A 23,613-nucleotide genomic window follows, 5' to 3' on the forward strand; every position below is an offset into this window, starting at 1 on the left:
TCTGCCTGATGCTTCCAGAGCTCTGTCAGAGGAGGCCAGTTAAAACCAAAGATCTGAGTAAGAACTGAAGTTCCACAGTGTAATGTCCAAAATGTCCAAATTCCAATAGAAAAGCATGCTTTATACCAAGAATGAGAAAGATCTTAAACTGGAAGAAAAAATGACAATTAATAGATACTGACATTGAGATGATAGAGATGTTAGAATTATCTGACAGCTTTAAGGTAGCCATCAAAAAAATGCTCTGTGAACAATTAGGAACACACTGGAAACAAATGAAAAATAGAAGTCTCAGCAAAGAAATTGAAACTATAAGGAAGAGACAGATGGAAACTTTCAAACTGAAAATAGATGTGCACACACACACTACAGTCATATAGATATACAGGTAAGAGCCAGATGTTCAGGGACAATAAAAGTGACAGGAAAACAAATGGGATAGAATTAATATCTATTATCTATACTAATATCTAGTATCTATTATCTGTGACAGAGTCAGTAATGCTGAGTTGTAAACATATTGTTATTACATATGAATTATTTAATTTAATCCTTACAAAACCCAAAGAGAGAGATACCATCCCTTTCTACAGATGAAGAAACTGAGGTTCCATCAAGTTAAACGACCTGTTGATGTTCTGTCAGCTAACACAGTGACTATTTCGGGATGGCTGTACTAGGCAATAAACCTGTAACCAAGAACAGGAAGCTGGAAAGAGACCTAATTAAGTTACAGTGTGCCAAACAAGGGAGGATGGTAAATGTGGCAATTCAGTAGACACAGTGAAGACCATCAGGTGGAAGGCAAGGTAAATTTCCTTGGCCCAGGTAGAAAAATGCAAACTGTGCTTGAGTTGTGGATGAAGAAACGAAGTGTGGGAACTCAATAAGTCAATTGCCACCGAAGGACCCAAGTTCGTAACCAATAATTTTATTTTAATCTGAGAAGCAAGTGGAAGTTCCCAGCCTTTGGGGAAGAAGAATAATCAGATCAAAGCAATACTCAAGGAAGGTGATCTTGTGAGGCAAGAAACTAAAGAACTTGGTGAAAGTCTGAATAAGGGGGCAAGCATAATGTGTGACCTTCACATAGCGTGTGACCTTCATGTAGCATGTGAACTTCATACAACGGGCTCACGCCCCCATCCAGCCACTTCTGAGGCCAGATGTCTCATCTGCCCTCTATAGTAGGCAGACTCCAGGCCTTGGAGATGAACCCATTGGCCATCCTTGTGTAAGAGATCTCTGGGAGTAGGGAGATACTGCAGTCTCCATGAAGCAAAGTCATAAATGTGACATCAGCTACCTCTGATCAGGCCCCATTTGTTTCACTCTTCTACAGTGCAAAAGAACCTAAGCCTTTACAAGACTGGGATCCCTTGTTGTAAGTATTTTTTGCCTTCTTCCTTCATCTGTGACACTTTGATTATACTGAATATTTTTGTGGGAAATTAAATCCCCTCATAGAGGTGACAAAGACATGGTGGATGGTTGTAAGGCAAGTCCTGGTGATTTGCCTTCTCAGCTGGATCAAGGAAGTGGTGGTGGGGTTGGGGGGCGATCTGCAGTGGGACCTTCCAGCCCACCATTCCAATCTCTCCCAGATACCCCACCAACTGGACAATCATTGAGTTTTATAAACTACATTTTTAGGACTGAAATTCTTTTTCAGTTAAGCCTATCAGTCAGGTATACCTCACTGTTAACTGTTCTAATTGTATAATTACAGAATTGTCTTCAGATAACTAAGTTAAGAGGGAAGAAGTGTGGCTGAAGATGACCCCAGTACATGGCAATCATAGGTTTTTAAAGGGAGCTATCTGTTTTAGTTACCTCCTGCCATATAACATACCATCCTAAAACTTAGTGGCTTAAGAAACCAATTGCTTATTTCTGGCAGTTTTGTGGGTAGGCTGCCTGGGCAGCTCTCTGGCTAGTCTTAGGTAGGATCAGTCCTGTGGTTACAGTCCCTGGAGTTCATAAGGCCTAAGGGGTCACCCGCACATCTGGCAGTGAGCCTATCTGTTGGCTGAGGTCCCTTGGTCCTTCTCCCCCTGGTCTTTGGCATCCTCCAGCAGGCTCAGTGGGGCTTCTGCATGGCCAGTGGTCTCAGGAGGGAGAGGGGGCACTGCAAGGTCTCTGAAGGCCTGAGCTCTGGAAGAATCACTTTCTCCACATTCTTTTTGGTCAAGGCATGTCACAAGTCAGTGCTGAGTCAAAGGATGGAGAAGAAGACTCCCAGTGCCCAAACCAGGAAGTGGCTAGTTGAGGGACTTTTCAGACTAGGGTAAGGGACCTGACAGAACAGCAGTAAGTCACCTGGTGCTGGGCAGAGGTGGGGGACACCAAAGAGGCAGGAAAACCTTTTGCCCAGAGTCTCAGGTGAGGTGTTCCTGCATGTGTACTGGGTACCTTGACCAATGGAATTAACACCAACATGTGGAAAATAGGGTTTGTGTAGAAGGCTGTACAGTTTAGTCACTGCCAATCGTAGGTTATCTTAGTCTCCCAACTGGACTAAGGAAAATGCAGGGAGAGTCAAATAGAAGAGGAAAAGGGAGAACCCACTGAAAACTAAGTGGGGGGTGGGAAGACAAACTGATGTTATAAATTTCCCCCTGAAAATCCACATATTAACTTATCTACACACTGTCCTTCAAGGGCTGATGTCTTTAAAGTAGATATTCTCAAACCTCCCTCACTGGATAGCTCCAGATCTCATGTTCTTACTGCTTTTAGAGCAATACCCCCCATGCTTTGGGTCTGTCCTTTCAAAAAATTTCTGCAAGAATTTACAACTTGTCTATGCTCTCTTATTTTTAAAAGGCATCCCTTCATTGGTGTGTTTTCAAAAGCTGGTGAATTTTCTTTGTAAAGAAATGGGTAGGCTTGGAGTGCTTTGCTTAGCACAGTTGGGTCACATAGCGGCAAGATGGGGGCCACTACAAAATGGGCCATTTTAATACTTGGAGGCATATGTTTGGTAATAAAACATAAGTTTAATAGTAATTTGCTTAGTCCTTTAGGGCCCCTGGTAACAAGAGACACTGTAACTGTATGATACATGCTAGATTAGCCACCTAAGTTTCTTTTGTATTAAGGATATCATATCTGTAAGGAGTCTTTAGACCTCCCAGCTCCATGATGTAGGAGGCCTGTGTCTGCGGCATGCAGTGCCCAGCATGGTCTTTGATGTAGGGGATGACTCCACAAACATCCGCCAGTGATCATCCTCACAGGCAGGGGCCGGGGAGGCAGCCAGAGTCTAAGTCATCATATTAGGAAGGACGCCTGAGCCTTGGATCTAGACACTAATTGTTTTGTGTTTCCTGTTGCAGTCTGTGACAAATGGAGAAAGGGACACAGAGGATTTGAGGCAGACCCGGAAATTTAGGTTTAGAAAGAATCTTAGCAGTCAACAAATGGCCTTCTCTGTCAATACAGCATTCGTCTTTACAGTGTCCTTGGAGAGGTCACTTATGAACAGTTACAAGTAAGGAAACCCTCTTCTCTGGCCATTGGATTCCTATCTTTTTTAAATCTATCTTTCTTGTCAAATTGTAAAAATGTTGACTAGAAATCTGCCTCCTGTAATTTCTATCTCTAGGCCCTTATTCTGTGTTCAGCAGCAGACAAAGTAAACCCATACTGGCTTCCACACCATACTCATTCGAATAATTCCATTTCCCCCAGTGTTGAATATGTGACAAAAATTGGTTGGGTTTCATAATAAAACCCGAGAGAAGAATTATTTTGAATAATGATATTACTACATGTGGCAGACTTAAGGACTCATATACATGTAACGGTTTTGAGCTGCGTGGTTAAAGACGCTGAGAGTTGACAGATTAGTCAGGGATTTGTCAAGAGTATTAATTACAAACTTCGAAATCTTGGTCAGTGAAAGTTCATCATAGCACATCTTGCGAATATGATCAAAGTCTTTTCAGTACTGATTTGAGTCTGCCTAACCACAGTGTGTAAAGAATGAAGTTTTTAATTAGAAATTACTGATGTGATAAAGCACATTTCAAAGGCACCTGGTTTGTTGGATTATGAAAATTCATGCTTTTCCCCTACGCCCCACTCTCATTTTGGGGACCGCCTCTCATGTCTCTGAACTCCTGAAATGGCACTGTGGCAGGCAGCAAAGGAACTGTGGGCTGAACAGCATTAGTACAGCTCCATTAGGACCACCACTGTGAGGGCAAACGTGGGGCCAGTGTTAAAGGACGGTTTTAAAACTATGAAGATAAAATACTGAAAACCTGGGGGCCAAATGTAAGTTGGTAAGTGAAAGAAATTTGTGACTGGCTGAAAACTGGAAAAGTGGAGGAGTAAAGTGTGTAGCTGGTTATGGGGAAGGAAAGCATCCATCTACCCTGTTGTTGAGTTTAGAAAAACTATTTTTAGTGACTCTTTCCTCCAACATGGTTGGCCTGCATCTTCCCCTCCCTGAGGCTGGGATGGCTTATCTGTGTCCTCCAATGGTTGTCACCGTTCACCGAGGGCATCTGCCTGGTTCCTTGGTGTTCACATTAACTTTTACTCCTGGTCCGCTTTCCGTAGCAGCCAGGAGGATGGTGCGCCAAGTGGCAATGCCTGGTGCCCCCCGCGCCCCCTTGTAAGTGTCTCAGGAACCTTGGCCTGCTGCCAGGGATGGGAAGGCACTGGTTCAGGGAGAAACTGGGCAGGTCTCCACTGGTTCACCTGTTCTGATGGTCTTCCTGTTTCGTTGCCTCTGCGCGCCAGAGGGGGGCACCCCAGGCACTCCGGAGGTGGAGTGGAGGGAAAGGGAGGGGACTGGAGGAGAGTGGAAGGAAGAGGAATGTCCATGAATTCTCAGATGTAGACCTGGAGCTTCCCAGCTAATTTGGAGTCCATCCCCACCCATTTACGGAAAAAGCGGGTTTTTGTCCGGCTAGGTGCCACGAAATTAGGAATTTCTAAGATGAAAAAAGCTTGCAGGGTTATTCATGACCAAGGGCTTCTACCTTCCTGGGTCCTAGGAAATCCAAAGGGAAACTAGTTTCTGCAGACACGGGGTGTGTGGGTGCTTGCGGGAGGGCCTAAGGCCATGGCAGCCAGACTGCTGAGTGAGCCGGCATCTGACCTGCGCCTGCTGTGTCGTGTTTTGCAGTTGCTGGATTTGTGCGACTCGGTGAAGGATGATGCGCTGAGGGTGATCTCCTCCGCCTTTAACACCAGCCTCCATGCACCGATCGCCGGAATTACCAACCCGTAGGCCTCGTGGGCCTTCTACCCAGCACCGCTGCAGCCCCTGGCGCGGGAAAGGACGCGGTCTCAGAGGCCCAAGCTGGGAGCCAAGTTATAGCGGGCGTGGCGGGAAGGGTGGTGGCCCGCGCGCAGCTGTCACGACGCTCGCTGCTCTGCCGCCTGGTCTAGGGCCCCGGCCCGGCCAATATGCGCTCAGCCGCGCGACTTCGGGGGCTCGGGTCGCCAAGCGGTGCCCCGCCGAGGCCAGCGAAGCGAACCACAGCCTGTTGGGGAAGGGAGCCAGGCGGCTGCTCCCTTTATCCTGTTCCAGTAAACCCGCCTGTCCTGGCACGACCTCTCGTAGCGTAGGCTTCCAGGCCCCTTAAGGCAGAGTGGGCCCCGCTGCGGGCGCGCCCCATGCCTGGGTGTTGCGAGGGGTCTCCGCTGTCGGCGGTGACCCAGATTCCAAATGATTTTGAAAAACTGTGGTGCTGGGTGAAAAAAAAAAAAGCATAAAAAATCACACCCGCGGGCAAACGTTCCGTTCAGCAAACGATACTTTTCCAGTGAAGCAGATCCTCCTGGGCTCCGCGAGGAAGCGCACGGGCGAGGAAAGGAGAGGGCGAGCCTTGCTCTCCGCAGAGCGTGCACCCTGGCTTGTCCTCCCAGCAGGCGGCTTCCGGACAGCAGGACTACGCACAGAAAACATTTATCGCAAAAAAATTTGTAATCTCTTCTTTAGAAAAGTGTACCAAGTTTAATAAATTAAGCGATGAGAAAGCGCCCCCGCTGCTTGCAGGGTACGGGAGGCTGTCCAGGCGATAAGCTGTAAGAAGTTGGTTTCGGAACTTGGGGAGACCACAGCAGCTACGCCTGTTGGTCCCCACAAGGGTCTTGGATTTCCCTATTCTCAGATCTCCGCGGCACGACTTGGCTCTTGGTCCTCTCTCAAGGCAAGCCATTCCCCTTTCCTCCCTCTGCACACCTCGCAGCGGAGGCAGGAGTTGCTTGGGCCCAGTTTCTGGAGGGCCTCCGAACGCGGAGGGAGAGGGCGGGCGGAGCTCACGGTCACCCGACTCGGGGCGCTCGGCGGAGTCCCCAGCACAATACTGCAGGAACAGTAGCCTCTGAGCCGACCTCCTTGTTTGTGCCCCAAAATTAGAGCGTTGGGCCGGCCGGGGTCCCCGACGTCTTCGTCTTTTAAAGTGTCCGCTACAGCGGAGGACGCGGGGGCGGCGGAGGTGCTTCGGAGCAGACGACAGCCACCAGGGCTTGCTTCTGCGTGGTTCTTTCCGGTCCCTGCCTGCGGAGCACCGGGCGCGCGGCGGGCTTGTAGCTGCGAGAGGGCGCAGGAGGTTCGGTCGTTCACCTCGGGTACCACGCCGGGCAGCTAAGGCGCAGAGTTCGCCTGCGGCCGCCATCCAAAATCGCTGTCGCGAGCGCCCAGCCGCTGTCTGGGTAGACCTCCGGCTTTGCCTTCACTTCGACGCGTCCACGGCCAGGCCCCTTCCCTCCTGCAGCGAAATCTCCGGGCGGAGCCGGGTGCGCGTCCTCGAGCCCCTCCAGGAACCCCTGGCCTCCTTCGCTCCACTCGGCACTAGCTGGAAGATGCTCTGAAAAGACTTGAGCCTGGGGCTGTGCTGTCACATTGACGTCCTACATCTGTTACGAAGCGCGAAAACTGACCAGGGTGGCCAGACTGCAGGACAGCGCCTCGCCGACTTGCTTCTGTGCACCGGGGACCCTTCTCCTTTCCGAGGTGCGGTTAGGGCGGCCTCTAAACTGAGTTTCTTTAATCCGTCTAGCCTGGACTCTTCCGTGGCGAGATGTCCCTTCTCCCGGCGGTCGTTGCCCCCACTCCCCGGCCGCGGCCATCTCAAAGCCCGGGGAGCGCAGGGATGGGTTGCGGCCTCAGAGCTCGCACTGGGAGGGCAGAAGGGGGTGCGGACCCAGAAGAGGGCCGGGGCCGCGACGGAGTTTGATGGCTCGGGAATGAGTGGCAGTGGAGCAGCGGACTCCAAGGCGGAGAGTCTGGGGTGCGCGGGGAAGCGGTTGGGGGTATTGCCCTTCCCAGACAGCCCTCTGCCTGCGCGGCCCGACTCGGATGCACCGCGTTCACTAGTCTCAGCTTCGAGGGGGGCATTTCCTGGATAGTTCTCGTCGCCCGACAAATCAAGGATCCCAACCTAGCAGAGGCACCACCTTCTCCCTCACCTGGAGGCCACGATTCTTCTCTGTCCTTTCTTTTTTTTTTCTTAAAATGATTTTTTTCCGGTTTTTTCATTTTCCTTTTTTACCTGCTCATCGTACACTCAATTCCTGTCTCGCACCCAGGCTGCCGAAAAGATGTCTCCGAGGATCGTTTCTGGCCTTTTTCTCGACCTCCCCACTACGGGCTCCGCCTCTTAGGGGCTCCCGTTTGGCGCGGGAGAAAAACTAAGTGCCCCAGCGGGGCGGCCTGAGCAGGGCACCTAAGAGTACCGCGTGAGGCTAGGGCGAGAAGAGGAGCAACCTGCAGATCAGGGTCCCAAGAGGGACTCTTGGAGGGTGCAGAGGCCAGAGACCCCCTGCTCAACCTTTCATTAACCCAGACTCCCTCCGCCCCACCCCCGCGCCTGCCCCAGGGGGCTGAGAAAGTCCCGTAGCCGATCCTGGGTCAGGGGCGCCTCCCGAAGCTTTCCGCGGGCGGTAGCGGTCGGGCGGGCTCAGTGTGCCCGCAGCGCCCCCTGTGTTCCACGCGCGCGACGGGGCCGCGGCTGGACAGAGAAGAGGCGACAGTACATTGTTGGGGGGAGGGGTGCGCCAGCCGCCCACAGCCCATTCACTCCAGTAAACATGCCCGGCGGCGCGCACAGGGGTAACCTGGCGAGGCACCACCGCCTCTACCTGCCGGAGCCTGCACGCGCCTGCAGCCCTGGCGCCGCGGGGGAGGAGCTTGCCTGCCCGCCTGTCGGGGCGGGACCTCGCGGGGGCGGAGCCCACGGTGATTGGGCGCGGGCGCGGGCCCCCAGGCCGAGCGGGGCTGCGGGGCCGCGCAGGTTTCACTTCGCTCCGCGCAGCCTTCAGGTTCCCGTCTTGTAGTAGCACTCTGCGCCGCGTCGCCGCCACCACCGCCACGGGATTCTCGCAGCAACCCTGAGCACCCTGCCCCACTGCGACCAGCATCGCCTCGGGCTGCTCGGTTTGCCTCTCTCCCGCCGCCACCGCCTCGGCGCCCTTCCCCTGGCTCTCGTCCCCCCAATGTCTGACTCTGACTCTCGAACTGAGAAACGCAAGGTAAAAACCTCTGAATCCTGAGGAGTGGGCCGGGTAGATGAAGACAGCCGCGGAACCAGCAGGGCTCCACCTTCTGCCCGCTTCCCGCGCACGTGCAGTCAGAGACGCCGTACCCGTCCCGCTAGTCGCCCGGCAGGAGGCGGTGATCAGTGCAGGTCGGGTTCTTTCCCCCGGCAGGTCCCCTTTGGGGAGGGGTCGTTTTGCGCCGAGGCTGCGGGCACTTGGCCCAAGTGCAGCTCGCGCCGCGATCTAGTGTCCGGGAGCGGCGAGGCGCCTTAGGGCCGGCTTGGAAGAGGCTCGCGTCCTCTCCGCGTTATCCCAGGAACTGGGGCCCCGTTCCGCGGTCGGGCCGGAAAGTCTCGCCGCTCGCCGGTCCCGGGGGCCCTAGAGTAGCGGCCGCGCGGTATAAGCGGGTTTCCGTATTGGTTTTTCTCGGATGCGCGGGCCCGCAGCGGAGGATTTGCGGAACTGTGTTGGCGATGTAACTGGCTAGACTTGGTTCCTTTTACTCATTCAGGCCGAGGTTTCGGGGCAGCTGCTGCGTTCGCTCTCTCGGACGTGTCTGGGGACCCCGCCCGGTCTGCGGGCGAGGCCAGCCTCACGATCAGTAGACAGCAAGACACCGAGTGCCTTCTCCGACCGCCGGGGCCACGCGGTGGACCAGCCTCGGACAGCAGAATCTGCTCCGTCCGTGGGGCCGAGCTGTCTTAACGACTCGGGCGTGCCCGAGCGCACCTCGACCCACTGGAAGTGCTGGCTGGCACTGCCGTGCCCTCGGGGGCCTGTTACTCAGCGTCGGATCGAGCAGTGGGAGGCCCTCCGGACGCGGGGGCTGGGGTGTGGGGAGCGTTTGTTGCCTGCGGCAGCCACGGGAGCGCGCGGATATGCGTGCGGGTGGCCGCTTAGGTTAGGTGCGGGTCCGCAGCGCACAGGAAGAAACGGAGAAAGTTGAAGAAGGATGGGTGCTGCAACTGTGGAGGGAGCAGCTTGTGGTCCTCAAACCAACAAGCCTGGGCGGAGGCCGGCGGCCAGCGGCCAGGACGGGTCTGGGGATAGCTCTGCAGGCGCGGGGCGGGAGCGGGTCCTGCTTTGTTTCCAGGTGACCAGCCCTTTGGGGTGGCGGGAGCCGCTGAAGCGCGCGGGCACCGGTGCGGGGCGGGGCAGCCTGGGCAGCGCCGAGGCCGCCGAAGTCTCGGAGGCTCCCGCCGCTGCCGCCGCCGCAGCCGGAGCGGTGTTCCGAGGCGAGTTTGTCAACAATCGCCTCGCCTTTGGCGGCTGACCCGTAGGCGCCGCCCCCGCCGCCGCCGGCAATTGGCTGTCGCGCGGAGCGATCGCGCGCGAGCCAATTGGGAGCGCGGGCACCCGGCGCCAGCGGCGCGGGGAGGTCGGCGGTGCCGGCGGCGGAGGGCGCAGTGCGCGAGGGGAGGAGCGGGAGGAGGCGGAGGATGTTCCCGGCGGCGGCAGCTGCGGCCGGGGCTGCGCGGGCCAGAAGCGCGGCGCGCGGAGTTCTCGGCTCCCTGGAGGAGCGCGGCAGCGGGCCGGCGGCCAGTTGCAGGCTCAGCGCTGCCCCGGGGGCACTGAACGCGAGTCCCGGGCTTTGTCTCCTGCGCTGCCTTCGTGGCGACGGTCCGGGGGCTACGGGTCGGCGGAGGGCGCGGGCCGGCCGCCGCAGGGCTCGGGTCCGAACGCGACGCCTGGAAGGGAAGGGGAGGACGTGAGTTTCGGCCTGATTGCCATCCGAGGGGAGGATCTGTGGGTGAAGGAGCCGCGCGCCTGGGGATCGCCACAAGTAACGTGCCGAGTTACTTGTGGACTTTGCAGGAGACGGCGTCGGGTACCCCCTTCCTCCCAATTTGGAGGTGTGCACCGAACAGTGCGGGTGCACTTGGGACAAGTTCTGTGCGGTCGGGTGCGGCGCGCGGCCCCCGTAGGAGGAGGGGCTGGCGGGCCGGGAACCGGAGACCGCGCGCGGGCAGCGCCGGAGCCGAGCCCGGCCGCGCCGAGTTACAAACTCTATTGTGACGCACTTACTACGACTGACGGCCCTTGCCAAACCTTCCCCAGACTTGCTGCCCTCAGCACTTTCGGCAGAACAATGGGGCCGGAGCAGGGAGCGCGGCCAGCCGCCTGCAGTCGCTGCGCCCGCGCCCGCTCCTGGGCTCCAGCGTCGGGTCGGCTCCCGGGGAGTCAGCGCCCGCTGGGAGTTTCTGACTTACTCAGGTCAGCCTCGAGCAAAGAGCACCTGCGAATAGATTCCAGACAAGTAGCTTCTCTCAAAACGTGTGCGAGTGCAGCAATTCCACAAGTAATTGACGTTGTTTTCTGTATTTTGTTGGTGGCAGGAAGTTTAGGCCCCTCCCCCCAAGGTAATGATACCTTTGTTATTTTAGGTGTATTTTGTTCTGATTTGGAAGATTGTCAGACCAGAGAGTATTTGGTATGAACTCCAAGCATTTTCCACGAGTAGGTGAACGTTAGCTAATTGAGTTATTCGCTATAATTACTATTTTGCTTAAGATAATCTGGTTTGTATCTTATTTGCAGAAAAAAAGACCAAATGGCCAAGCAACCTTCCGATGTAAGCTCTGAGTGTGACAGAGAAGGTGGACAATTGCAGCCTGCAGAGAGGCCGCCTCAGCTCAGGCCTGGGGCCCTCATCCCTTTACAGACAGAGCCGCAAGGTAATCCCGAAGGTGGAGGGGACCGCTGCCCCCAAGGCAGCCCTCAGGGCCCGCTGGCCCCACCGGCCAGCCCTGGCCCTTTTGCTACCAGATCCCCGCTTTTCATCTTTGTGAGAAGATCCTCTCTGCTGTCCCGGTCCTCCAGTGGGTATTTCTCTTTTGACACAGACAGGAGCCCGGCACCCATGAGTTGTGACAAATCAACACAAACCCCAAGTCCTCCTTGCCAGGCCTTCAACCACTATCTCAGTGCAATGGGTAAGCAATACCCGGGTAAGAGGCAGTTGGCGTGTGGTTGGTTGAGTATCTGTTTAAGGGCTATGGGGTTTCTTAAAGCCCCTTTTTAGAACTCTTCTGTCGATGTATGCCATGTTCATGGTAGGAGAATAGAGGAAGAATCAAATAAAGCATCAAACCAACATTTTTTCAAAATGTTTCCACGTTTTGTGGCCATGATGAATTGAGGGCCAAGTGCTAGCCTGTTGGGCAATAAAGCTGAAATCCCTGCCACCTTCATTAAACGTGTAACTCTGGCATGTTCTAACCACCAGGGTTTTGTCCACTTGAAAGGGACTCGGTCACGGTACAAACTTGAATAATGCGAAACCAAAAGTGTGCAGAAAGAGGTGAAACAATCATTTTAAAAAATGGCACTTTAAAAAAAGTGAACTAGTTCATCTAGTACCAACATAGAACCATGAAAATGGTTTGTTTTCAGATTCTTTTTTGGGCTTATTTTGCTTTCTCAGAGGGTTTGAACATAGTAGTAATTAGTTTGGATTGTGGGTTTTGAAGTCATGGATGAAAGACAGTTTTAGGGTCTGAACCAGGAGAGGCAAACATAAATGCCCAGAAAAACCTGGCAGTGCAATCAGTGAGGGAACTGAGCCCGTGGGGATTACAGCAGATCCAAGAGCATGTGCTCCTACATTCGATCTGCCCCCTGTTGTGGCTGTGAGGGTGTGGGCTCAGAGTGGTAGGTTTTCTTGTAGTGCAAGGTGACCCAAGAGTGGATTTTGATGCCAAATATCCTGCCGCTGAAACACTGGTAGCTTAGAACTTTGAAAGCTCCGTATAAGCCATATAAAGATACTTGCAGGCTTGATTTGACCTTGAGCCTCTGGCTTGTGATTTTTGAGTATGTGTAGTTCTGGCAACCCTGGTAAGGGCGTGAGTCTGTTGGTTCAAATCACTCTTCCCCACTAATGGGAAAGGTTCCTGTTTTGATCAGGATTCACCAGAATTTTGTGTACCATTTGTCCAGACTAGCCCTTCCTGCATTAAAGAGCTCTAAGTAAATTGGCAGTGTTACCGATTTAAGAAACCCAGTACAGATGCAATTAAATCACAGGTCACACTTACTGTGCCAAAGGCTAACTGAGCGAGTCATCCAACTAAGACACTTGTCTGCTGGAACACAAAGACAGATCTTGTGTTTGCAAATACTGTAGGTCTCTGTCTTCATTAACTTCAGAGGTTAACCATGTAGTTCTATTCCCATGCTGCAGAGTTAGAAAGAACCGCAGAAGTGGTCACTTTTTGGAGATCGGGCATACCTGGAAATGGTAGGCAGAAACAGCAAAACACCAGTAGCTATATGCACGTGGGCTGTGCATCTCCTGCTAAATGCTGAGAGATACTTCATTAGCGACCTCCTTAGTGAAAGGAGCTGGAAGCCTTACTGTCACTGTTACGTAAGCTTTTGCTATCACTACTGCTTTCAGAGCTCATTTCAGCCTTAGAAGTTCTTAGAAGCTTGCAAATGTTTTTCTGCCTGTGAAAATGCTCCCGAATGTATGAACCAACAGGATTCTTGCTTATTCAGTGAGTCAACAGGGCCTTATGATGTGTATGTTTTAAAAACCTATGTGTTTGAAGGATCCTTTGGACGCTGTTGCAGTTTCTCACTGCACACCTACAAATAAGTCTCTACAGAAATAGTTTCTCCATCCCTCTTAATCAGGAATAGTGAGGTGAGTTCATGTATTTTTTCATGTAGAGATGGGCATATGTGCTTTTTTTGGTGACGTAGTATTTTGTAAGCTAACTGTAAGGTAAGCACCTGTTGCTTGAGGTAATGAAGAGCTCTAGAGATCACACCTTAAATTATTAAGAGAAGTTACAGTTTTACCTGTGAAGTAGAGTCATAGAGCCTGAGGTGTAATTTTTTAGTATTAACTACATCCCAGTAGGTTGGTATCATAACTCAAGAGTTTAATACATAGACATATATGATAGTTTTAAGGAGTTGGTCTGATATTAATGCACCAAGGTAAGTTTCCGGTATTCAGTTCTTGGGAGATTTGTTTGGGGTGGGAGGGAGGAGGGAATTGCTGACAGGAGGAGGGGACTTAGATATACTTCATTAAACTGAAGAATAAAACCGACGATCTTTGTAGTCCATAACTTTTTTCCCTGGCTGTTCTTATTAATAGTTCAGGACCTGAAGACAACTGAAATATGCTGAGTTGATAACTTTTGGTTCTCTTCTCTTTGGGGCCATGTTTAGTATTCCTTACTCAGCTGTATCCATTACGATCTTGAATGAGGCTTTTGATAATTTATTACAAAATATATTTTCCACAAAGAAGTCTTTATGATGGTTTCAACAAGTGAAACACAAATGCAAGGTTATAAGGAGGTTCTCCTTAGCCGGGGGCTCCTGCTCCTTCATCCACAAAATAGTTTTCTGCTCAGCAATTTAGGGTAGAGAACAGCATATCTTGCAGTTTTCTTCTTGCATCTTTGTTCTAATAAGCAACTAAATTCTTATTAATTTATATATAAATCTATACACACATATTTATCTATCTATCTATCTATCTATCTATCTATCTATCTATCTATCTATCTATCTATCTAATCTAATCTGTCTATAGCTGTCAGATGTTTGTACTAGAGACTTTCATGTTTTCCTCCATGTCCCTGAATTTCCTGGAGCTACATTCAAAGAATATCTTATTTATCTATGAGAGATAGTTTTTTCACTTTTACCAAATTTTAGTCTCCTTACACCCTGGGAGGTTTAACTTGACAAATGATCTCTCAGTGAATAACTGATGCACTGGAAATATGAGTTGAGAAAGGTCAGGATATGGGTGAATGCCAGTTATTAACTCTCATGTTAATAAGTGATATACACTTTGTACTTGTTTCCTGGCACATCAGAGTGCATGGGTGGGAGTTGTATGGTTCTTTGCACACCCCAGTGTCTTGTGCATGTTCCTTTTCTAGCTGGTAATTGTCTGACCCCTCTTCTAGATTGTGAGCTCTCTGAGGGGAGGCATGATGTCCTGCAAATCCTAATGAGGAGGGCCTGACAATGAGGAACGCTTATTCATTTGAGCTTTGTCCACTAGCCTTTCCGTGGAAAGAGCTAGAACAAAAAAGATTTCAAAAAAAGATCTGGTAGCATGTATAGTGCGTGGGGGGCATGGGGAGGGCTGCGTAACACAGAGAAGACAAGTAGTGATTTTACAGCATCTTATACGCAGATGGACAATGACTGCGAAGGGGTATGTGGAGGGGGGACTTGATGAAGGGGGGAACCTAGTAAACATAATGTTCTTTCTGTAATTGTAGATTAATGATACCAAAAAAAAATATTTACAGGTGGAAAAGAGATCTTAAAAAAAAAAAAAAGATCTGGTAGCAAGAAAAACACCCAGCATCCTCCCCCAAATATTCTTACTTATTGGGGTCTAGCTTGTATGGTTTGTCACGCAGAGGTGACAGGTCAGGTCTAGCTCAGCACAGGCCCAGTAGGGAAGCCACATGTGGATACTGAGTACCTCAAATGGGGCTAGTCCAAGTTGAGATGTGCCGTTGGTAGTCAAATCAACACTGACATTTGAAGAGAGCACATCGAAAAGAACATAAAATATCTTAGTCATTTTCACATTAATTACATGCTTTGAATATACTGAGTTAAGGAAAATACTGTTTTTATTGTGGTAAAAGACATAAAATTTACCATCTTAAACAATTTCAACTGTAGTATTACACAGTAGTATTAAGTATGTCTACATTGTTCACCCAGAACTTTTTTGTCTTGCAAAACTGAAACTCTGTACCCATGAAACAGTAACTCCCCATTTCTCCTCCCAGCTCCTGGCAACCTGCGTTTTATCTGTCTTAGGATTCTCATTATCCTAGGTACCACATGTAAATGGAATCACACCATCTTTTTGTGACTGGCTTACTTTTTTCGCATAGTGTCCTCAAGGTTCATCCATGTTGTAGTGCATGTCAGAATTTCCTTTCTTTTTAAGGCTGAAGAGTACTTGATTATTCACATATACGTTTTGTATGCCCATTCATCCCTCAGTGGACACTTGGGTTGCTTCCGTTTCTTGGCTGCTGTGAATATTGCTGTGAATATGGGTGTGCAGATAATTCTTTGACATCTGCTTTCAGTTTTGGAAATTTAAGCCCAGAAGTGGAATTGCAGGATCATACAGTAGTTCTATTTTTACATTTTTGAGGAACCTCCATTCTGTTTTCCATAGTGGCTACATCATTTGACACTCCCACCAATAGTGCATAAGGTTTCCAGTTTCTCTACATGATCACCAATAGTTTCTGGTTTCTGGTAGTAGCCCACCTAGTGGGTATGAGGGGATCGCTCATTGTAGTTTCGATTTGTGTTTCCCTAATAATTAGTTACATTGTGCATCTTTTCATGTGCTTGTTGGCCATTAAAGAACATTTTTATCATTAATTTTACCAATTTATTTTAACTTTTTTAAGCATGGTTAGTAGAAAAATGTTCATTTGGACCTGTGGCTGGCAGGCTGTCTTAACTGGATGGGCTGGCCTCGCAGGTAGAGGAGTTGAAGTGTGCACTGGAGTCTTATCAAGCCACACTCCACTCTTCCCAGTCAAACTACATAATTTCCATGGAACTTATTCCTTTGGTTGCTTTTGTTGACTTAGGAGAGTGAAAGTAATTGACTTCATCTTCTAAACATCTTAAACATTCAGTGAGCTTTGTAGGTAATGTTCTGTAGGCAAATGAGTATCAGTTTTGTGTTACCTCTTTAAATTCCATGGTATTTGTGGGCTTTGAAAAAGTGGAAGGTGGAGTGATTTGTTTCCTCAGGCAGCTCCTGGCTGCCCTGGATCCTCTCCATAGAGCCTTTGTTGAAGGCCCACCCAGTTCTGGACTTCAAGCCCCAGGTTCACTGGTTTGGAAGCCCAGAAAAACAGGTACACTTGGTAGGTCCTGAGTAGGGGTAAGAAATGATAAAAGAGAAGGGAAACTTTCTTTACTGATTCCAAGGAAAGGTTAGGAATTAATAGTTTTTAATTTTGTTTTTTTTTTAAACTTCCTATTTTGAGGTAATGACAGATTCACATGCAGTTGCAAGAAATTATACAGAGAGATCCTATATGCCCTTTATCCAGTTTCCCACAATGGCATCATCTTGCATAATAGTATGATATTGCAACCAGCAAATGGCATTAATAGAACCCAGCTACCTTACTCAGATTTCACAGTTCCTCATGCACTCCATTTTGTGTATGAATGTCTATTTCTGTGCAGTTTTACTAAATGAGTAGATTTGTGTGACTACCACTACATTCAAGAAAGGTGTACAACATCCCAAGGATTCTCAGATTTCCTTTTTATATCCACACCCCTCGTGCTCCCTAACCCCTGATACCCACTCATCTTTTCTATATATCTCTACTTCTCTCCTGTCCGGTAGGCTATATAAATAGAATCATACTCTTTGAGTGACCTTTTGAGATTGGCTCTTTCACTGGGCATAATTCCCTGGAGATGCATCCAGAATGTTGGGTGTTTCAATAGTTGTTTTTTATTGCTGAGGAGTAGTCCACAGTATGGGTAAAACAGTTTCTTGACCTGTTGAAGGATATATGGGTTGTTTGAAGATTGTGGCAGGGATCTGACCCAGCTAGCACTTGAGGAGGGTTTGCCAGCCTGCATTGCACGTCACACTGTCCCCTGGTACATCTTCGGGCAGCTGCCGCTTGAAGGCTGATGGCTCAGCTTCCTGGTAATGCCTCCAATCAGGTGACAGGACCCTGCAGCTTCACCAGGACAATGAACTGCTACTGTGAACAGTCCTACACAGGCTGTCTAACCATGAGTTTTTATTCCTCTGGAATAGATGCCCAGAAGTACAATTGTTGGATCATACACTAGTTTTAGTTTTTTAAGGAAATGCTCAACTGTTTGTCAAAGTGACTATACCATTTTATGTTCCCATTAGCAATGTATGAGAGATTGGGTTTCTCCATATCTTAGCCAGCATTGGTGTTACTACTATATATTTCATCCTTACTCTTTATTTTAATTTTTATTCTGACACATGTGTAATGATATTCATTGTAGTTTTAATTTGGAGCTCCTTTATGGCTGACAATGTTGGCTATTGTTGCGTGTGTTCATTTGCATCTGTATACCCTCATCAGTGAAATGGCTTTTCCTGTCTGCTTATTTTCTAATTTGATGGGTATTTTTTTACTTTTGGTTTCAGGCCTTTGTCAGATCTGTGTGATTTGCAGATATTTTCTCCCAATCTGTAACTTGTCCGTTTTGTCCTTTTCAGAAGTTTATAATTTTGATGAAGTCCAGTTTATCAGTTTTTACTTTTGTGGCTGTTTTTGGTGTCTAGTGTAAGAACTCTTCACCAAGCCCAGGGTCCCAAAGATTTTCAGTTAGTTTTTTTCTTTTTCCTAAGAGCTTTAGAGTTTTGCATTCAGATCTAAGATTCGTGTCAAGTTAATAAGTGTGTAAGGGGTGAGGTGTAGATCATGGTTATTCTTTTTGGCTATAGGTGCCCATTTGCTCCAGCACCTTTATTGAAAAAGTTTCCTTTTCTCTCTAATTGTTTGTGCACTGTTGACAGAAATCATTTGGTGTGTTTCTGTGGGTCTGTTTCTGGGTTTTGTGTTTTTGTGTGCTGGTGAACTATGTGTCTGTCTATCTGCCAATACCACACTGCTTGCCATTAGTGTAGTTATAGTAGGTCCTAAGAATGGATGGAGTAATTCCTTAGACTTTGTTCTTTTTTTTTTTCCCCAAAACTTCCTTAGCCTAAGTTCCATGCCTTTTCATCTAAATTTTACAATAAGCTTGTCTGTGCCTACCAAAAAAACCCTGCTGGGATTTTGATAGGAATTGTGATAAAACCTATAGATGAATTCAGAAAAGCATTTGCATCTTTAGTATGTTGAGTCTTCCAATCCTTAAACAGATATATATATCTATCATTAAAAACTCATGTCTTTAGGTTTTATAATTTTCAGCACACAGGTCTTGTACATGTCTTGCTAAGTTTTATTTACATTGGAGCAGTTGTTAATGGTATTGTATTTTTAATTTCAGTTTTCACAGGTTGATACTTAATGTGTAGAAATTCAATTTGTATTTGTGTGTTGATGTTGTATCCTGCAGCCTTACTGAACTTAATTCTAAAGATTTTTAAATTTCTTGGGAATCCTATCTAGACAACTGTATAATCTGCCAATAGAGGCAGTTTTATTTCTTTCTGATCTGTGTGCATTTTATTTCTTTTTCTTGCCTTATTGCACTAGCTAGAACTTCTAGTGCTGTGTTGAATAAGAGTGGTGAGAGCAGGCATCCTTGCCTTTTTCCCAGTTTTAGGGGAAGAGCCTTCAGTTTTAACCATTAAGTTCATTGTTAACTGTAGGTATTTTGTAGGTATTTCAAGATGCTCTTGAAAAAGGTGAAGTTTCTCTTTGTTCGTAGATTGCTGAGTTTATCATGAATAGGTGTTGGATTTTATAAATGTTTACCCTACATCAGTTGTTACGGTCTTATGAGGTTACCTGTGTTAGCCTCTTGATATGGTGTACTACACTGATTTTCAGGATTAATCTACTTTGCATGCCTGGGATAAAACCTACTTGGTCAGGGTGTAATTCTTTTCATATATTGCTGTATTGAATTTGCTAATATTTTGTTGATGGTATTTGCCCCTAAGTTCATGAGAGGTTTTTTATCTGTTGTTTTAAGACTGGCTGATTTTGATCAGGGTCTTAACAGTGAGTTGGGAAGTGTTCCCCCCTCCTCTATTTTCTGGAAAAGATTATATAAAAGTGGTATTAATTCTTCCTTGATGTTTGGCAGAATCCTCTCATGAAACTATCTGGACCTGAAAATTTCTTTCTCAGGTTTATTTAAGGTACAAATTGTTTTTTTTTTTAGTGTGTGTAGAATTTTTCAGGTTGTCTGTTTCATCTTGCTTGAGTTTTGGTAGTTGGTGTTTTTGAGGATAGTCCATTTCTTCTAAATTAGCTTTTGAGTGTATAATGTGTTTATATTCCATTTTCCTTTTAAGTGGATTCAGGATCTGTGCAACAGCCCATTTCATTCCTGATATTGTTGATTTGTGTTTTTAAGCTTTATCAGTCTTTCTAGAGGTTTAATGTTTTATTTTTTAAAACTAGCTTTTCATTTCATGGATTTTTTTCTATTTTATTGTTTATTTCCTTCTGTTCACTTTGTGTGTGTTTTGTTTTTGATGTTCTTTCAGGTTTCTTGAGGTAGAAACTTGAGTGGTGTTCTGAGACCTTTCCACTTTGCTACCGTATGCACTTAGTGCCATAATTTCTCTTCCATGGCTGCATCCCACATGCTTTCATGTGTTGTGTTTCCATTTTCATTGACTTCTGTGTGTTTTTCTATTTCCTTTGAAACTTTCTGACCCTAGATTCCAAGTGTGTGGAGATTGTCTTTTATTATCTTGTCTGTTGTTTTCTTTGTTGATTTCTTATGGGTCAAATAACATACTCTATGATTTCATTTCTTTTAAATTTGTTGAGGTTTGTTCTATGGCTCCGGATAGGTCTGTTTTGGTGAGTGATCCCCGAGTGCTTGCAAAATGTGTGTTCTGCTGTCGCTGGGAGACATAGATTAGATCTTACTGGCTGCTTGCACTGTTCAGTTCTTCTAAATCCCTGCTGGTCGTAGGTCTGTCAGTTGCTGAATATGATGTTGCAGTCCCCAACTGTAATAGGTCCATTTTTTCTTCTTTAAAATCTATCAGATTTTGTTTCATATGCTTTGAGACACTGTTTTTTGGTGTGCACCCATTTTGAATTGTTGTCTTCCTGTTGGATTGCTCCTTTTATATCATTGTTATAAATAAAATCTACTTTATCTGATATTAATATAGCCACTCATGCTTTTTGTAAAAAAAAAACAAAGTTTATACAGTGTATCTTTTCTATCCTTTTCACTTCCAACCTACCTGTTTGTATTTGAAGTAAGTTTTTTTTTTTATGAGCATGTCTTTAGATAACATAGTTTTGTCTACTCCACCAAATCTGTCTTCTGAATGGTGGATTTAGGCCATTTACATTTAAGGTAATTGTTGCAGTGTTAGGGCTTAAGTCTGCAATTTTATTTCTGTTTCCTGTTGCTGTGTTTCCTGTGTCTCTTTTAAAAACCTTACTCTGAGTTATTTGAACTTTTTTTTTAGGATTCCATCTTTATAGGGTTTTTAAATATATTGCTCTGTATAGTTTCCTTAGTTGTTGATGGTAGGTATTATAATATACAGATGTAACTTACTGTATTTTGCTGTATCAACATTTTTTCATCTCATCTTACTTCCCTTTTGGTCTCTTTACCTGCCCTACTTCTTAAATATAATTGTCCCAAAGATTTCCTCTATATACATAGATAACCATATCAGATGATATTATATTTTATTTGCTTCAACCATCAAATAAAATTTAAGAATCTCAGGAGAAGTAGTCTTGTTTATTATATCTACTCCCATCTTCTGATTCTAATATTTTTTCCTTTCTGAAGTTCTAAGCCTTCTGTTTAGAGGACTTCTTGTAGTCATTCTTTAATGATATTCTTTAATGTAGGCATGCTAGCTACAGTCCTTTTAGTTCTCCTTTGTCTGAGAATGTCTTTATTGCCCCTTTGCTCCAGAAGGATATTTTCGCTGGATATGGAATTCACAGTTAACAGTTGTTGCTTTTCCTCTACAGTTTACTTTTGAACAACACAGGTTTGAGCTCCTTGGGTCCACTTATACATGGTTTTTTTCCAGTAAACATATTGGAAATGTTTTTGGAGATTTTGACAATTTGAAAAGTATTTTCTTTTCTTTAGCTTACTTTAGGAATACATTATGTAGTACATTCACAAAATATGTGTTAATCACCTGTTGATGTTATTGGTAAAGCTTCCGGTCAGCAGTAGGCTGTGAGTAGGTAACTTTAGGGGGAGTCAAAAGCTATACTTAGACTGCCAGCCACAGAGGGGTTGGTGCTCCCAGACCCTCATTATTCAAGGGTCAGCTGTACTTGAAAACCGTGCCTCTTTGGCCTTCATGGTTTCAGATGAGAAATCTGTTGTCATTCAGGTTGTTCTATAAGAAATGTGTCATTTCTGTCTGACTGCTTTCAAGATTTTTTTCTCTGTCTTTTAGTGTCCAGCACTTTGATTACAATGTGTCTTGGGTTTCTTGGGGTTTATTCTTTCTGAGGTTCACTCACTTTTAGAGGTTCTTGAGTCTGGTTTTATGCTTATGCCAAGTTTGGGGAGTTTTCACCCATTGTGCCCTTGAATGTCTCGGCGGGCCCTTCCTCTCTCGGGGGAATGTCATGATGGGGAGGTTAATATTTCTGTCCGAGCTTTGGAGGGCCCTGAGGCTGCTCCTCCCTCCGTGTGTTTCTGTCTGCATTGTGAGTCCTGTTGACGCTGCCTCACGCCCACTGAGTCTTTCTGGCTTCTGTTGTGTGACTGAGCCTGTCCAGTGAGCTTGTTGTCACCACTATTGTGTTTTTCAGTTCTGAAATTTCTGCTCGCTTCCACCAGGTGAGATGGAAATTCAGATCTCTCCCCGGCTTTGCTGATACTTTCCCAGCAAAAGGGGTTGCTGACTTAGATGGCCTCATGCGTCCATCTGGGGGTGTGCGCTTGGCCTCCTAGCTCATGCCAGTGCCTAGATGGGGGAATCCTTGGACAGCTGACTCTCACGGCCTTGCTTCTGCAGGGGGAGGCTAAAGCTCAGCTCCTCTCTGCTTCCTGTTTACACCAGGGTGGGACCAGGGAGGTGGGACACTATCTCTGCCTTCCACTCCATATTCTCCTCATTGATGCTGGGTGTGAGTTCCGACCATTCTCCTTAAAGCTGGGTGGGATGGAGACCCAGGGACCCACTAGCCCTGTCTCTACCACCCTGTCCAGTCTAGTGGCTGCCAAGTGGTGTGCAGGACCAGCTCCTCGCCAGGCCTTCTCCCAACGATGAGCTGGGGAGTAGAGCGCTGACTTGCTCCAACTTGTTCTGTCTCATTGTTCATTGATGCCTGGTTGGGTGGAGGCTCAGCTAGCTGCTGGGCCTGCTGATGGAAGGTGTGTGTGTATAGTGGCACCTAACCCTGCCTTGTACAGCCTCCTCCTTGCTGATTACTGGCAGTGTGGGGTCAGCTTGCTGCTGAGCCCTACCAATGCCACCCTGGATGGGGAGTCCAGGCACCACTAGGCAGGGGATGGGACTTAGCTGCCCACACGGTCCCTCCAGTACTATCCTGGCAGGGCAGTAGGATCAGCTGTGCCTGCTTCTGCCAGGCAGGGACTCCCTGCTTAGCCTGCCGATGTGGCCTGGAGGCAGAATCATAGCATTAACTGCTTCCACTGAGCTAGTGGGGCACCCATTCCCCCTCGGCCTGGCCAAAACTGCAGTGCGCAGTGTTTGCCTGCACTAGGGCAGGTACTGCCAGGAAGGCTTTCTGTCTTTAGGCCACCCTTTCCCCAGTCCTTTGGCTGTGGAGAACAGGCTCTCCTTGGAGCGTTTCCTGTCTGTGCCAGTTGGAGGCCTCTGCAGTGCCTGTCTGGGATACATGGACAGTAATGAGGAAACGGGGCTCCCCACCGTGTCACTCCTCAAGTCCTGGGACCCAGGCAGCACACCGTCTTTCCCTTTTCTGTGTGTGTGTGTGCTGTGTTATGTCTAGGGTTTTCAGCAGTAAAAGGGGAGACCTGGGGGGCTGGGGCCACCCACTATAGTAGAACAAGAAATCTGTATCTTCCTTTAACTCTAGGATTGTTATTGATTGGTTCTGGCTGAAGAGTACTAAGAATTTTAGAAATCACCTTGTTCACTGTCTGTTTTTACTGTCTGCATGGAACACGGGACTTTTACCTTTGGGAAGAGTTGATGCCATAATCCTAGCCACCTTATTCACATGGTAGCTGCAGTGTTCCCTGCTGTAAGTCCCCTGTGTGTTAGCCTGCTGATGTGGCCTGGAGGCAGAATCATAGCACTAACTGCTTCCACCTAGCTGGTGTGTGTGACCCTCGCGGTGTGCTTGTGGGGTCTGCGCTCTCCTGCTCTCCAGCGTGCTGCCTGAGGATGGGTGGGTGGCTCCGGTCTGATCGCTCATGCATGGGGGAGCTTTTAGTAAAGAAAACAGTGAGTCCTGT

General features: G+C 47.7%; 1 protein-coding gene across 15 annotated transcripts in view; it reads left to right on the plus strand.

Annotated features, from left to right (window-relative positions):
• The first annotated feature begins 372 nt into the window (after positions 1 to 372).
• The window catches only part of BCL2L11 (BCL2 like 11), a 75,694-nt gene continuing 52,453 nt past the window's right edge, over positions 373 to 23,613 (plus strand). For 2 of the 15 annotated variants that reach the window (XR_012133154.1, XR_005056958.2), the window contains exons 1-3: positions 377 to 8,493; positions 9,011 to 10,207; positions 11,038 to 11,432. Coding sequence is in view for 10 of the 15 variants with exons in the window: in XM_037002150.2 (XP_036858045.1) it covers positions 9,939 to 10,207; positions 11,038 to 11,432 (664 nt within the window). In the remaining 5 variants the exon portion in view is untranslated. The other 13 variants (XR_012133142.1, XM_073240730.1, XR_012133161.1 and 10 more) reach the window with 12 other exon arrangements.

This window comes from Manis javanica, chromosome 1 (assembly GCF_040802235.1).
Source record: "Manis javanica isolate MJ-LG chromosome 1, MJ_LKY, whole genome shotgun sequence".
NCBI lineage: Eukaryota > Metazoa > Chordata > Mammalia > Pholidota > Manidae > Manis > Manis javanica.